We start from the raw sequence: 16,664 nt of genomic DNA on the forward strand, positions 1-16,664 counted from the left end.
AAGATCAAATTAATGGCTCAAGGCAGGTGGGCTTACAGCTCTCTATTTTCATATCTCCCAATAATCATTTCTAGAAATCCTTATATCAATAATAATAAACAAAAGAAATCAATATGAACAAAGTAGAATCATATACTAAACTCAAGTCTTAAAACAGTCAAGTTTGGAGACCAAATGCTTTGAAAATGATTAAGGCAAAGAATGTACAGATGTGCTTTATACAATTGATGTATGTATATGTATGGATTGTGATAAGAGTTGTATGAGCCCCTAATAAAATGTTTAAAAAAACAGTCAAGTTCAATCTTTATTTATCTTAATCCTTAACTAAACTATTCTGTTGATACAAAATATGGGATGAGACTTCTGCCTGAATCAAGCCAGAGTCAATCTTTCTGTCAGCCATTTTGACCTTCTGTCATCCATTTTCTCTAAGCAGCGCTGAGAAATTCAAGGGGAAATTTTATCTCCTGAGCTCAAAATATACATTAATTACATTCAGTTTTGACATTTCAAACAGAAATAACCAAAAACCAACAACCAAACAAAATAATCAAAACTTTAACTTCCTATATTCTTCCCAGAAAACAACCCAGTAAACTGCATGGCCATCTCTGACCTCTGACTAGCCAAATAAGAAAAACTACCTTGAGACAAAGGTCAAACACACATCCACTCTCCATATTTATGATTTGTTTATCTAACCCCACTCCCAAAGTACCATAATATGTTAGTCTGGGTCGACTAGAAAAACAAATTCATAGACACTCGTATGTGTATTAGAAAGAGCTTTATATTGTTAAACATGCCTCTAACAATATTATGGGGCTCATAGGGCAATTGTACAGTTACTAAAAATCATAGTAAAATCATGGAAGATAGGACAGATAGAGGAGAGAGACGATAGCATGCTCACTTCTGGGAGGGCCATGATCTCAGCAGCCAGGTCTGTGCAGAGAGCAGGAGGATGAGGGGGAAGAAGAGAGTGGCACCTCTTTATTTCTGACCAAGGCCCATGTATCTTTAGGGGCGTGATTACATGTAGCCACATACATCACAGGAGGGGCGGAGCAATAGGCATGTGCATCACAGGAAGGGGATAAGCTAGGTATGTATAGGTAATAGGAAGGGGAGGGACTAGGGTTACACATGTGACAAGATGGGCAGACCCTAGACTCAAGATGGCAGCCTAACTTAGTCATCCTTGAGTGGGCACCACCTTGTCCCTGGTCTCTCTTTCAGGGAAACAATCTACTATCCTTATCAGAAGGGAGTGGGCCCTATTTAGGGTGGGGCAGATTATACAGTCTGATTGCTCTAGATGGCTGAAAACCCTTAGGGAACATAACCTCTAAGAAGCTTGCAATGACCTCCAAGTGTACAGTCCTTTACCATGTGTACCAAGCAGCGTCGTAGGTTTGGCACATATTTGGGGGAGACAACCTGGGGAGAAGTCTTTTTGTAGCCCACATTACATAGAGTAATTGTACATTAAGAAAACATCCCAGCCTAGTCCAGATCAAGTCCATAAGTCCGATATTAGCCCATGTACCCAATAGCAATCTATAAAGTCTTCAGACTCATGAAACACATGTAATGATGCCGAATGCAGGAAGATCACAGGCCAGTGAGTGGAAAGTCTTGTGGATCCAGTGGCATCTCAGCACTGGCAGGGGTCTCCATGTGTCTTCTCCAGAATCCTCAGAAGAAGGCAATGCCTACACAGAGGCCTCATTGGCTATGACGTCGTGGACAAGCTAGACTTCACCCCTTTACTCTCAATCCTCTTAAATTGATAAGAGAGTATAGCACGACCACCATAATACATGGAGAAAAGGTTAAAGTTATCAAGGATTTCATCTTGCTTGAATCCACAATCAGTGCTCATGGCAACCAGTCAAGAGATCAAAAGACACATTGTGTTAGGTAAATGACTGATGCACAAGACCTCGTTAGAGTATTGAAAAGCAAGAGTGCTACTCTGAGGACTAAAGTGGGCCTGAGTGAAGCCACAGTATTCTCCATTGCCTCATGCATGTGAAAATTGCACACTGAATAAGGGAAGACCAAAGAAGAGTTGATGTATGTAAATTGTGCTGGAGCACAATGTTGAAAGTATCATGGGCTGCTAACAGGACAAACAAATCTGTCGTAGAAGAAGTATGGCCATAATGTTCCTTAGAGGCAAGAATGGCGAGAGTTTGTCTTACATACTTTGGGCACGTTGTCAGGAAAGCTGGTTCCTGCAGAAGGAAATCATGTTTGGTAAAGTGGAAGGGCAGTGGAAAAGAGTAAGGCCCCCAAGGAAATGGATTGACAGTGACTGCAGCAGTGGACTCAGCCATAGGAACAATTGTGATGGCGGCGCAGGACCCGTGCAAGGTTTCCTTCTGTTATGCATAGAGCCCCTCTGGGTCAGAACCATTGAATGGTACAACAACATCATCCAGTTCAACTGTGTCTGGTGATTGCCATATATGAACTCTCTGTTCTTACACCCAGCTAAATAAAAAGGGTGGTAAGACCTGACCATATGATTGCTTCTGAATAAGACATTTGACTCAATTATTCCATTTTGAAATAATTTCAAACTTAAGGGGAAAGGTTTACTTATCTGGCTGGGGGAGATACCATGATCACAAAGGTGGTTTTCCCAGGGCGAGGCTCACCCATTGCACTCCGGGTATGCTGATCCCTGTGATTTCCCCAATAAAAAAAAGAAATCATGCAGTTTCCATATACCCAACACTCACCTATGGGAAACTTTTTGAAATATTACTGGATTAATGGTTTCTTGAAACCATGGCAGGGGACGTGGAGGGAAAATGGGGTATACTAATGATAAGGTCCAAGAATAAATAAATATTTCAAACTTATTGTGTGATGATTGTACAACTCTTCTCGATGTGATTGAAATATTGGATTGTATCACATGTGAATTATAACAAAACTGTTTTTTAAAGGATAGCAAACATTCTCTCAGCTGGACCAAAAAGCAAAATCATAACAGAGCAAAAATTGTAAGTTTTAGGGATTTACTTGGACCTACAACCAACGCGCATGGAAGTAGCAGTTAAGAAATCAAATCTGCAAAAAGGCCGCTTCAGAATTTTAAAATCATTTTATAGGTGGCTCGTACAACTCTTAGCACAATGCATACATACATCTATTGTGTCAAGCACATTTGTACATTTGTTGCCATCATCATTCTCAAAACACTTGCCTTCTACCTGAGCCCTTGTAATCAGCTCGTTTTCCCCCTCCCTCTACAGACCCCCTTCCTCATGAACCTTTGATAATATATAAATTATTATTTTGTCATATCTTACACTGTTCGACATCTCCCTTCACTCACTTTTCTGTTGTCCATCCTCCAGGGAGGAGTTATATGTAGAGCCTTGTAATCGGTTCCCCCTTTCCACCCACCCTCCCTCCACCCTTCTGGTATCGCCACTCTCACCATTGGTCCTGAAGGGTTCATTTGTCCTGGATTCGCTGTGTTTCCAGTTCCTATATGTACCAGTGTACATCTGGTCTAGCCAGATATGTAAGGTAGAATTGGGATCATGATAGTCAGGAGAAAGGAGGTAGCATTTAGGAACTAGAGGAAAGTTGTATGTTTCATCGTTGCTGTACTGCACCCTGACTGGCTCGTCTCCTCTCTGTGATCCTTTTGTAAGGGGATGTCCAGTTGTCTACAGATGGGTCTTCAACCCCCAATCTATGTATTCCTCTCTCATACACAATGATTTGATTTTTTGTTCTTTGATGGTTAATACCCGATCCCTTTGACACCTTGTGATCACACAGGCTGGTGTGCTTCTTCCTTGTGGGCTTTGTTGTTTCTGACCTAGATGGCCGCTTGTTTGCCTTCAAGCCTTTAAGTCCCCAGATGCTATATCTTTTGATAACCGGCCATCATCAGCTTTCTTCACCACATTTGCTTATGCTCCCACTTTGTCTTCAGCGATTGTGTTGTGAAAGTGAGTATTATGGAATGCCAGTTTAATAGAACAAAGTATTTTCGCATTGAGGGGGTACTTGAATAGAGACCCAATGTCCATCTGCTACCTTAATATTAAACTTATACATATGTACTTATATATGTACATGCCTTTATTTAGACCTCTCTAAATGCCCTTTGCCTCCTAGTTCTTTCCTCTATTTCCTTTTACTTTCCTCTTGTCCCACTATCATGCTCAGCCTTCATTTGGGTTTCAGTAATTCCTCTTAGTTACATTACCCTTGATCAAGCCCTATCAGACCTCCTGCTCTTCCTCACCACCAATTTTGGATCACTTGTTGTTCCCTTGTCCTTTGGTTTGTCAACACCACTTCCTTTCCCCTACCTCCCTCTCTCCCATGTACCCCAGAACCGTCAGTCCCATTGTTTTCTCATCCAGGGTGTTCATCCAGCCTATCTTATTTAGACAGACTTGCAAAGATAATAATAACATGCACAAAAACAAGACATACCAAAACAAAGCAACAAAAGAAAAAAAAAACCCAATGACAAAACAACAACAACAAAAGAAAAGCCTGTAGATAGTTCAAGAACTGTTTGTTGACCTTTAGGAGTGTTTTCCAGTCGAGTCTGATGGGGTACCAGGCCCTGGCCCCAAAGTCTGTTTTTTGTACTCCCTGGGGACTCGTTGCTCTGTTCACCTTGATGTTCTCTTGTACACCTTTAGTGTTTTGCCTTGGTGTGGTGGGGTCAAATAGGGTGCGGTTCCCACACTGTGTGTCCAGTGTTGTCCCCTGTAGGGCTTTGGGTCAATAAGGGATGTAGTGTCTCATAGTGGGGCCAGCCCCGTGGTTCTCTCTGTGCATTGGATGCTCTGAGCAGAGATATCATCCTCAAGGCTTGGTGGCCCCGGATATGCTCCACTCTCCCTTCCTCCCCCCTCATTTGCTCCCGTATGCTCTGATCAGACATTTACCTCTCCCCGAGCAGCAGCTTCAGTGCTGCCCTCTGAAACAAATTCTTCTGGGGGCAGGTGTCCACATAGTTGAGATTGGGGCCATGTGGGGAGAAGTGAGTCCCCAACAAATCATCACAGGTCCGGCAGGTGCAATTGTACAGCGATAATGAGTAAAGATGATAGTAAAGGCATAGAGAGCATGGGAGGTAAAGGAGTCAAATAATGGAGTCAGACACAATTCATGGTAGCAATGCTCACCTCAGCCCTGCTTGGTGGTCCTCGTGGGGAGAACCTTGGAGTGAGAGCAGGAGAGCCCCCACACTTTATTGCTAGCTAAGGGTTATATCTCATTAGGGGCACATGATTACAGGTAACCACACATCGCAATAAGGGGCAGTACAATAGGCATACACATTGTAAGAAGGGGATGGATGATAGGCATAAGCGTGACAGGAAGGGGATGAGCTAGGGGTGTGCCCATAGGGATGGAAGGGACTAATGGCAGCCTAACCTTGGTCATCCTTGGGTGGGTTTGACCTTTCTGGTGTTTCCTACAAGGAAACAACTACTATCCTTATCAGAAGGGAGTGAACCCTATTTGCTGTGGGATAAACAGTGGTGTCTGCTTGCTCTAGATGCTCTGATAGCTCTTAGGGAGAATGGCCCCTGATCTATTCTTGACCTCCAAGTGTAGTCATTTGCAAGCAGCTAAGTTGGCATGTATTTGGGGTAGACAACTTGGGAGAAATCCTTGTTTCCCTTAGGGCTGGCCCCTCAGACCTCTCCACTGGTTCCCTGCTCCATACCGGTATATTGCATTCACATTTTGGAGCACTGGGTGACCTCTTCAGATTTTTAAAACACAAAAATAAAACTTTGAAGAGTAAGGTGTACGTGGCCCATGCTACAACATTTTCAGTTGTGTCATAGGCATGTGAAAATTAGGAATAACGAATATCGAAGAAAAATTGATGCCTTTGAATTATGGAAATGCATAATTATTGAATTTGCCAAAAGAATGTAAATGAACAAATTTGTTGTGGCAGATGTATAGGCAGAATATGATTTTAGAAGTGAGAATGACAGGACTTTCTCTCCCATACTTTGGACGAGGAAGACATTGTGTTTAGAGTGAAACAGAAGACTGATATACAGGCTGCACCAACAGAGTCACACAAAGCAGCCATCGTGAATGGTGCCTCAGGACCAGGCAGTCTTTTCTCCTGCAGTACACAGGGTCACCAGGAGTGGGCACAACTTGACACCTGCAAACACCGAACAACAACACTGAGAAGTGATAGGCAGGGGCAGCTCATAAGGTTAGAAAAGTTTATCGAGAAGGACTTAATACATAAATTTGGATTTTTTTTCATGCAGTTAATAACTAGGAAGGCATTGGATTTCTTTTGATAGGAGAATGATCTAATTCAGGCTTGGTCTTTTATTTTGCTTTGCTTTTTGATGAGTTTGTAAAAGAATATATAAGTGGCTTTAAACGATATGACCTATCTTAGGATGTCTTAAGGATTGTGGAAATGTGAATCATTGAGGAGAATTTCAGAGTAATGTGATGTAGAACGTAAGATTAATATTAAAGCACATTTTTGTTATAACCATTCCATGAAAAACACAATCTGTAGTAGAAATGATTTCTGCTAGTAGAAATAATTCTTTGAAAAATAAATAAATAAATAAATAAAAATTAAAAAAATGAAGAAATAATTCTTTGTAATCTCTTTCGTGTTCTTCTAGGTTTGAAGTCCTGAGTTTTCTCATGCTGTGCTATAACTCTGCGATTGTGTATATGCCTGCTTCATCTTACCAGTCTCTTTGTCGGATGGGCTCCAGGTGAGGAGAGAAACTACCCTTAACCTCCAGATTGATTAAGCTATTTAACAAAAAAATTGGAGCACATTATATACTCCAGGCTCTGTCCTGACTTCTGGTGACACAGTAGTAGACGTCCTGAAAAACTTAAGTGCTAAAAAAGGTAGCTTCGTAAAGTTCATGGAAAAATGGAATTAAAAGATGATGCAATTTTCTCACAAGGTTTTTTGATGTTCTGTTGTATTTTCTAGCTCACCTTGAGTTAGGCCGAGACATTATTGTTTAGGGCTGTTTATAATTTGCATGAAGAAGACCTAGTGGCATATAAGCTAATCACTTTGCTGTTAACTCCAACATTGATGGTTCAAACCCTGCTGCTCCATGGGCGAAAGATGTAGCAGTCTGTTTTCGTAGGATTTAAAGCCTTGGAAACCCTATTAGGCAGTTTTACTATGCATCAACTAGAGATGATAATGCACCTAAACCTTCCTTGGATACATATTTTGTAAATCACTGAGATTTACAATACATGTAGAGACCGTATTAAAGGCATGCAAATCTTTTTTCTCAGTTTTCTTTAAACTTTTTTTTTTAAATTTTTTTTTCTTTAAACTTTTACAGTGAATTGGGTAAAAGTTTATAGAACAAACCCATTTTCTTCTGTTAAGTTTGGCAATGATCTATTTTGTTAATCCTTTCAAAGAACCAGTTTTGGGGTTTTAAAAAAATCATTTTATTGGGGGCTTGTACAACTCATCACAATCCATACATACATACATTGTGTCAAGCACATGTCTACATTTGTTGCCATCATCATTTTCAACATTTTCTTTCTACTTGAGCCCTTGGTATCAGCTTCTCATTTCCCCCTTCCCTCCTCCACTCCTCCTCCCTCATGAATCCTTAATAATTTATAAATTATTATTTTGTCGTATCTTGCACTGTTCGATGTCTCCTTTCACCCACTTTTCTGTTGTCCATCCCTCAGGGATAAGGTTGTATATAGATCCTTGTAATTGGTTCCCCCTTCTCACTCCACCCTCCCTCTGCCCTCCTGGTATCGCCACTCACCACTGGTCCTGAAGGGATCATCCGCCCTGGATTCCCTGTTTCCAGTTCTTTTTTTTTTTTTTAACAATTTATTAGGGGCTCATACAACTCTTATCACAATCCATACATATACATACATCAATTGTATAAAGCACATCCATACATTCCCTGCCCCAATCATTCTCAAAGCATTTGCTCTCCACTTAAGCCCTTTGCATCAGGTCCTCTTTTTTTTCCCCCCTCCCTCCCCTATCCCCCCTCCCTCATGTGCCCTTGGTAATTTATACATCGTTATTTTGTCATATCTTGCCCTATCCGGAGTCTCCCTTTCCCCCCCCTTCCCTGCCGTCCCTCTCACAGGAAGGAGGTCACATGTGGGTCCTTGTAATCAGTTCCCCCTTTCCAACCCACTCGCCCTCCACTCTCCCAGCATCGCCCCTCACACCCTTGGTCCTGAAGGTATCATCCACCCTAGATTCCCTGTGCCTCCAGCCCTCATATGTACCAGTGTACAACCTCTGCCCCATCCAGCCCTGCAAGGTAGAATTCGGATCATGGTAGTTGGGGGGAGGAAGCATCCAGGATCTGGGGGAAAGCTGTAATCTTCATCGGTACTACCTCGCACCCTAATTGACCCATCTCCTCTCCTGAACCCTTCTGTGAGGGGATCTCCAGTGGCCGACAAATGGGCTTTGGGTCTCCACTCTGCACTTCCCCCTTCATTCACTATGGTATATATATATATATATATATATATATATATACAAATAAATAAATACATAAATAAATAAATAAAATTTTTTTGGCATGATGCCTTATACCTGGTCCCTTTGGCACCTCGTGATCGCACTGGCCGGTGTGCTTCTTCCATGTGGGCTTTTTTGCTTCTGAGCTAGATGGCCGCTTGTTCACCTTCAAGCCTTTAAGACCCCAGACACTATCTCTTTTGATAGCCGGGCACCATCAGCTTTCTTCACCACATTTGCTTATGCACCCATTTGTCTTCAGCGATCCTATCATGGACGTGTGCAGTCAATGATATGATGATTTTGTTCTTTGAGGCCTGATAACTGATCCCTTCAGGACCACTCGATCACACAGGCTGGTGTGTTCTTCCATGTGGACTTTGTTGCTTTTGAGCTAGATGGCTGCTTGTTTATCTTCAAGCCTTTAAGACCCTAGTCACTATCTCTTTTGATAGCCGGGCCATCAGCTTTCTTCACCACATTTACTTGTTCACCCGCTGGTCTTGTTTTGGTGAATTCTTTTAATTTCTCCTTTTTTAAAAAACTTTTATTTCTCCATCATATTTGAGTGATAATTTTGTTGGGTACAAGATTCTATGTTGAAATTTTTTTTCTCTAGTACTCTGTCTCTCAGACATCTTTCAACTGTTGCTCGCTTACAATCATCATTGTTTTAAATTTTTTTCTTATTAATCCATAATCCTGTTCCGTTTCAGGCATTGCATTTAAGTCTAGTTGGTGTTTATTTGTTTCTGTTTCTCTTGGTTTCATGTGTGCACCCATGCCTTCTGTTGCTGTTTTAACATCTTGGAGTCTATTAGGGGTGTTCGGTAGGCGACATTGTGTGGGAGTGGTTAACTCGGGTTGCATGAGGGGTGATGGACAGTTTGTAGTAAGTGTCTGGGTTAGAGTGTTAGATTAGGTGTTAGGGTAGCTATCAGAAAGTGGGGGAGCAAGTGTTAGAGGCAGTAGAGCAAAAGGAATAGTAGGTAAAGAAATGGGAAGGGTAGGGTAAATCTGCAGTGACGGAGGAAAGGACACTCACACGGGACAGAATGGAAGATTGTTTAAAATGTAGACATACTGTCAGCTTTGCATTTATGAGGATGAGAAGGAAAGAAAAGGTTTGACAATGAGAGTGAAACTAATATGTAGTTTGATAGTGCTGTGAAGTAAAACTACATATTTAGGAATATGTGAAGAAAGGAATATGTAAAAGAACTATGTAAAGAAAGGAAAATTAAGGGAAAAGGGCAAGAGGTGGATGTTTTAAGAAGAATAATAGGAAAAATAATACTGGAGTAGATGCAGGAGAGCTATTAACATGTTTGGGCTCTAAACTTTGCCCAGGTGCTTTGTCTGTGTTGTGGGTACTAGCTTCTGGGCCGATGGTATGTGAAGGGACTAGAAAAGAAATAAATTAAATTGAAAGTAAATATATATATTCTTCTACCCTCTTACCCCTGTCCTTACATATACCTACAAACGGGGCAGTCCTGATTAAGGATAAATTATAAGAATAGCGCACAACTTTGTTTTAAAGAGGGGGAGGGAACAGGAATGATGAAACACAAAGCAACAAAAATACCGGCCAAAAGAGCAGCTGAGTCCCACACCTTGCCTTGGTGGGGGTGACCTAGTGGGGTTTGCGGAATGGAAGCTCTATGTACCACATACCTAGGTGGCCTAGGAAGGTGGAATAAAGCAGACCTACCCCAGAAGGCAAGTGGCTTATGTAAGAGCCTGGGGGCACTGACCTGGAGTTGGATAGCTAGGTATGTGTTCCCTGAGCAGCCTCTGGGCACCTCGGCTTCTAGTCTCTGTCTCAAGCCCATTCTCCCTGCCTGTGCTTGTAAAACCTGCTACAGTTTCTACTTGTTTTGTTAGGCTAATACTTTGTTAATAAAGTGTGTGTGTGTGTGTGTGTGTGTGTGTGTTAGAGAGTTAGTTAGCTGGCACCCAGAGATGTTTAAAAAGAGAAAAAGAAAGGAGTGGGGGGAAAGCATTACAATGTCCCCGTTCTTCAAGCTTTTTGGACTTTGTGGGTGTTATAAGATTGGGGGCTCCTCTAAGCTGAACCTCGGGGAAGGTGGCTAAGGTTTCCAAATTGGGCTGGAGCTCCCTAGGCTTGTGTGAAAAGTTGGTCTATTTACTATTTATGCCCACTCCAGGCTGCCTGTAGAGTTCACTCTTTTTGATAATGGGGGTGGTCAATTGGGAGTCGGGGAATGGAGTCTATACCTGCCACCTACCTAGGTGTGTTAGTGGGGAGGGAATGAAGCCTACTCAGAAGGCAGGTTGCTTTCTGATAGACTGGGGCTGGGGGTGGACTAGAGAAACAAATACATAGACTTTCATGTTGTAAATAAGAAAGAGCTTTACATACAAGAACAATTAAATATTGAGAAAACATCCCAGCTCAGTCCAGATCAAATCCATAAGTCCGATATTAGCCCATATGACTGATACCAATCTATAAAGTCCTCTTCAGTCTCACGAAACACATGCAATGACACCCAATACAGGAAGATCACAGGCCACTGGATGCAAAATTTTGTGGACCCAGTGGCGGTAGAGGCATCTCAGCGCTGGCAGGGATCTCCACATCGTTCCTTCAGATTCCAGGGCATGAGCAATATCAGTGTAGCACAGTGTGTCTTGTCAGTAGAGCATCTCCAAGGGAGTGAGGAAAAAGAGAAAGTGTCTCCTGTCCCCAAGGAGGAACAGGATTTTCCAGAATTCTCAAGAGAAGACCATGCCCACACAGAGGCCTCATTGGCTATGATTCAATTGACAGACTTAGAGTCCACCCCTTCACTCTTAATCCTCTCAAGTCCCAAATTGACACCAGATTATGTAACTATCACAGGGGGCTAAGTATGGCCTGGAGTCAGTCTTTAGGGTTCTTATTTTCTAATCTCAAACTGCTGTTGCAGTTTCTATTTGTATCGTTATGCTAATACTCTGTTAATGGACCTGGTGTGTTTTGGTTACCATCCTGAGAAGTTAAAAAAAACAATACCATACAAACATGTTTTCTAAGGTTTGGGGCATTTTGGGTATCTTGGAATGGAGGCTGTGTTGAGCTATATGCCTCAGAGAAGGGGGATTAGTTTTGCCCAGTGGGGCTGGAGTTCCCAGAGTTTATGTTCACGATTTATGTCTGCTCCAGCTGCCCTGTAGATATATCCCCATGCAGCTCCACCACTGCGCCTCCCTCCGCGCTAGTTAGCTCCTCTGTTGGGAGAGACCCAGGAGTCTGCACTCAGCTGACGAAGGGGAGTCTTATTGGCAGATGTTGCTGCTCTCTAACTTTAGTAAATTTGTGTTTACTCTCTTTATGCTGATAACCCTGTGGTCTGGAAGGGTAGCCTATCCCTCGCAGTTGTTCCTTTCTGCTGTGCTCTGTGGAGTCCATCCTGTGTGTGCTCCTTGGTCATGACTTGCACTCTCTCCCATCTTCGCAAATCCATTTTCTATTAAACAGTTCATACATACTTTGTTTCATGTCACTGATTTTAATTACTAATTATTCTCTGTTTCCTGTTTCCATTCCTCCTTCTTTCCTAACCCTTCTGAACTTTGTCCTTAGGTAAAGGCTGTCCTTTTGATTTCAAATGATTAATTATTCTAAGGTGTGCATACCTCCCTAATGTTATTATTTCTTTCACAGGCCTATCCGTTGTCCATCTGAAAATTGAGCCATGGGGGTGGGATCATTTCCTGACCTGAAGCATGACTAAGTGCCATAGTGTCAGGGTTACCCCTGTCTCTATCCAACCAGAAAGCATGCCTCTTTTTTGTGATTTTGAATTTTGTTCCACTTTTTCTCCCAGGACTTTTTCTACCCAGGACTCTTAATGTGATCCCTTCCAGAGCAGTTGGTAGTGGTAACTGACCACTGTCTAGTTTTTCTAGTCTCAGGGTCTTGGAGACTGATGCTGAAATGGTCCACTAGTCCTTTTAACTAATTACTCCCATGTTTTCAGTTTTCTTTCAGTTTTCTTTCACTCTCAGACTTCTTGATACATTTCACAAATCATTTTCTTTGTGTTGAATAAGGAAATTGGTATTAACACTGATCCATCTCTGTGTTTCATTTCTTCCTTTTTTCTTTTAGAAGGGGAAGGGAAGGAGGGCAAGGGGAAAGGGAAACAGAGGGGGAAGAGAGACCAGTGAGAGATTGTGTTTCATTTCTGTGTGTGTGCTCTTTCTCTTTAGATTATAATTTTCCCTAAATCAGAATTTATAATAATGTAGGTATATGTGCCTCGGATGAAATTTAAATTTCCATCAAAGAAAAAGGAGTGGAAAGTGATCAGATGAGTTGGTCACAGGGAGTACTTAGAGTCAAAGAATTTCAACAGCTCACTCAGTGGCTTAAAATCATGTGGTGTCTGTGGCTCAGAAGCACAGGCATGGATGGCATAGCTGTGTCCTCCAGGGCCGCAGTCAAGATTTTAGCTGGAGCTACAGTCTCCTCTGGGATCGACTGGGAGGGAACACTTTTGTTAACAAATTCTGTTCCCTGTGGTTGGAGGACTACAGGCTCCAGCAGTGTGCTGGAGGCGCCTTTAGTTTCTTGCTATAGGTCGCTCTCACAGCTGGAGGGGACTACACACAGGCAGCAAGGAGAGAGTAGTAGGAGAGACTGCAGAAAATGCTTTGCTACAGTCTTGGTGTCACATTACCAAATACCCAGAGTCTCCAGTGGCCTTAGTCCTGTTCTTCTGTTGGTTGGAAGCCAGTAACGGGTTTCACTCAGACACAAGGGGAGGAGATGAGATGGTGAAATATTGAGAATGCCAGGAGTATGCATAGAATATCTTTGGAATCACGACTCCTTAAGGGTATGCCCACCGCAAGCCCACATGTTACTGATTGCTGAGAAGAAAATGTGGTCCCATTTTTAATCCGGTGTAATTTTTCTAATTGGGGAAGGCAAATCTGTACTAGTATACGGTAGATTTTAAAATATATGTCATTTTACTTGCCTATAATAATATGATTAGCACTTTTATAACAGATTTCTTGTCTATGAGCTAGAAATTATTTTTAAAGAGAATGTACTGTTTAGACACTCAATGCTTATTTGCAGATACATTTATAAACCACTCCATTTGACTTGGAGCCCAGGTTGTGTAATGTATTGGTCCGTGAACCACAGAGTCAACATTTTGAATCCACCAGCCACAATGTGAGAAAAAGATGAGGCTTTGTTTCTGTAAAGATTTCTATCCTTGGCAGCGTGTAGGGGCAGTTCACTCTACTCTATGGGATTGCTGGGAGGCAGAACTTCCTTGGCATGAGTTTGGTTTTCAGTGAGTTATATTTGATTCACTAAACAAATCTGTTGAATATCAAATTGATAATATTTTAATAAAGTGTCTTGAAAAATAATGGCAAATAATGGCAGAATTCAATTACCTTCAAACGTTTGGCCACCTATCCCCTAAAAGAATTTTAAAACTGATGTATTCTCTGCATATTTATTTGGGAAAAAGACGGGCTTCTTCTCCCAAGAAGAATTAAACCGTCTTGGAAACACATGGGGCCTTTCTACCCTTGTAGGGTCACTTTAAGTCAGAACAGACAAGATGGAGTTTGTGTTAGCTTTTGCACATTTTTAAGATTATATTTTAAAGGATTTCAATTTCAATAGTTGTAGAAGATAGGATCTTTATTGCATGAATACTAATTTGATTTAAGAAAATGAAACTGTTGGGTCATTACTTGAGATGTGTGTAATGAATTGTAGTAAATGCCATCATGAGTTGATAGCCCACCACTATTATTTTTGATAAATAAATCAACAGTTTCTTCAATAATTTAATGTTATATTATTCCTTTTTCTCCTTGAAATTTAATTTATATTCTACTTTCTCCACATAATTTTATCCTAATAAAGTGGGTTTTTTGCCTGTAAATCTTAATCACCCAATCAAATATCTCTGCTCTGATAAGACATTAAATAATAAATATGTCAAACTTGCTTACTATTTCAATTATTGATTAAAATAGCAATAGGTACATTTTAACTTTTGATCATTTTAAATACATTTTGCTTTTCACTTTTTGTTGTGAATTGGTTGAAGGTTACATAAGGAGTTAGTTTGCCATTGAAAGATTCAGACATTGTGTCATGTCATTGAGTGCTAGCCCATGTTCCTTGTTTCCATCCCTCCTTTCCTAACTGTGCCTTCTGGGCTGTTACAGAAAATATCTCTTAATAAGACTTGTTTATGGCACTCTGATCAAAGGGGATGCTCATAGACAGCAGTATTTCCCTTCCATTTGCTTACAGTGTCTATACTTCCCATTGAGTCATCCTGATGATTTGGAAGGTGTGAGAGTTGTGCTTTTCTGTTGTGAAGAGGGAGAGGGATGACTGAAAAGAGGTAGTGAGGTACTTAAGGAAGGTTGCTCTTATCGTTACCATCCGTCAGAAGGTGTGTTATCAGGGCATGCTATGGGAGAGCCTGTTCACAACTGAATGCCTAAACCCAGAGCAGCGAGTGGCACATTGTTCATATTCAATGTAACATTTAAGAAATGAAAATTAAGTTATGGAGGCAAACACTTATTTAATAAATCAGGAAATCAAACCTGGTAAACGCTATATCTCCTTAGGGTTTGTGTTAGTGGGTTTCCAAGGCAACATGACAAACACTGGAAAGAACGCTGTGGCCGAATAGTATTGGATCCCGAATTGATGGTGCAGCTTCTCACAGGAGTCTATTACGCCATGTAAGTAGTTGGAATTTGAAATTGTATTAATCCTTATTAATGCTTGGGAACTCTTTTCAACACAGATTTTCTGCACACACACTTGTTCCTATTTTTTTCTTATGTGCATTCCTTTTTAGTGCTTCCTAACTAGTTAATGTTTAATAAATAGTCATTAAAATTAAAGTCTAGAATTCATTCTATTCTCTTTTTATGGAATACTCTATATCTTTACCATTTTTAGCCTTGTTCATATCAAAATTTTTCATGAATACATGGATTGCTCAGCACATGATAAAAACCAACTTATGTGCAGAAACATCTGTAAACTATTTTAAATATTAATATGTGAAAACTTTATTCTCTCCTATAACTGAAAATAGTATTACTCAGAAATGAAATATATATAAAAATTGACATTGAAGCCGGTTTTAGAACCAGATTAGTAAGTCTTGTGGTAGTTAAAAGGTTGTGCGATAGAACAGAGGTATTTGCGAAGAGATAAATGATCTGCCCTTTGGTAGGTATAATGGACAGTGGGACCTTGGTCAGGAAGTCCTTGATGACATCATTTACAGAGCTCAGCTAGAACTCTTCTCTCAGCCACTGTTGGTAAGTCGCATTAACTCTTTGCTAGACACATCGCTATATGAAAACACTGCCGGGTAAAGTAGTCAGTAATATATGCTGTTGTTAGCTGCCATAGCATCAGCTCCGACTCACAGCAGCCCTGTGTGCACCACAGGGAACAGCCAGCTTCGAGCCCGCTTCACGGTCATTGCTGTGCTTGTGCTCAGTGTTACATTCTTAGTCCATTTTGTCAAGGGTCTTCATCTTATTTGCTGACCACCTACTTTTACAAGCACGATGCCCTTCTTCAGGGTCTGGTTGCCCCTGACAATATTTCCAAAGTATGTGAGACAATATCTCGCCATCATGTCTAAGGAGTATTCTGACTGTACTTCTTCCAAGACAAAGTTGTTTGGGCTTCTGGAAGTCCATAATACAGTAACTATTCATTGCCACAATATAATGTGGCAATGTGTAAAATAATGGAATCTACAAGGCAATCCGGATCAATGAAGAACAAGGTTTTATTCTATAATAACAATTGGTTAACTGTTTGAAGGAAAGCAGATTTGAGTTAGATCCTTCTTCAGTGTGTGACCTTACTTCACTATGTGATCATTTTATAGAGAAACAAAGGCCAGGTAAATGAGAGATTTTGATGTTATGTAATCCTTTAAGGAAAAGGTATAAAATAAACATATTGATTGGAATCCCTAGGGAAGGGAAGACTTTATAAGCTTAAATGATGGGAAAGTCACCAAAAAAATTCATCTTTTGACCACATAAACATTTAATTCTAAACCATCTGCTTTCTAAAATTAAT

At 41.0% G+C, this 16,664-nt stretch overlaps 1 protein-coding gene and 1 pseudogene across 5 annotated transcripts in view; both read left to right on the top strand.

Moving 5' to 3' along the window:
- The window catches only part of HYCC2 (hyccin PI4KA lipid kinase complex subunit 2), a 100,811-nt gene that overhangs the window by 67,363 nt on the left and 16,784 nt on the right, over positions 1-16,664 (top strand). For all 5 annotated transcript variants that reach the window (XM_075530403.1, XM_075530404.1, XM_075530405.1 and 2 more), the window contains 3 exons: positions 6,675-6,770; positions 15,176-15,292; positions 15,796-15,883. In XM_075530403.1, coding sequence (XP_075386518.1) covers positions 6,675-6,770; positions 15,176-15,292; positions 15,796-15,883 — 301 coding nt within the window. The remainder of the gene's footprint in view (positions 1-6,674; positions 6,771-15,175; positions 15,293-15,795; positions 15,884-16,664) is intronic.
- LOC142425014 (U1 spliceosomal RNA) lies at positions 2,607-2,805 on the top strand (annotated as a pseudogene).

Source organism: Tenrec ecaudatus, chromosome 13, assembly GCF_050624435.1.
Source record: "Tenrec ecaudatus isolate mTenEca1 chromosome 13, mTenEca1.hap1, whole genome shotgun sequence".
In the NCBI taxonomy this organism is placed as follows: Eukaryota; Metazoa; Chordata; class Mammalia; order Afrosoricida; family Tenrecidae; genus Tenrec; species Tenrec ecaudatus.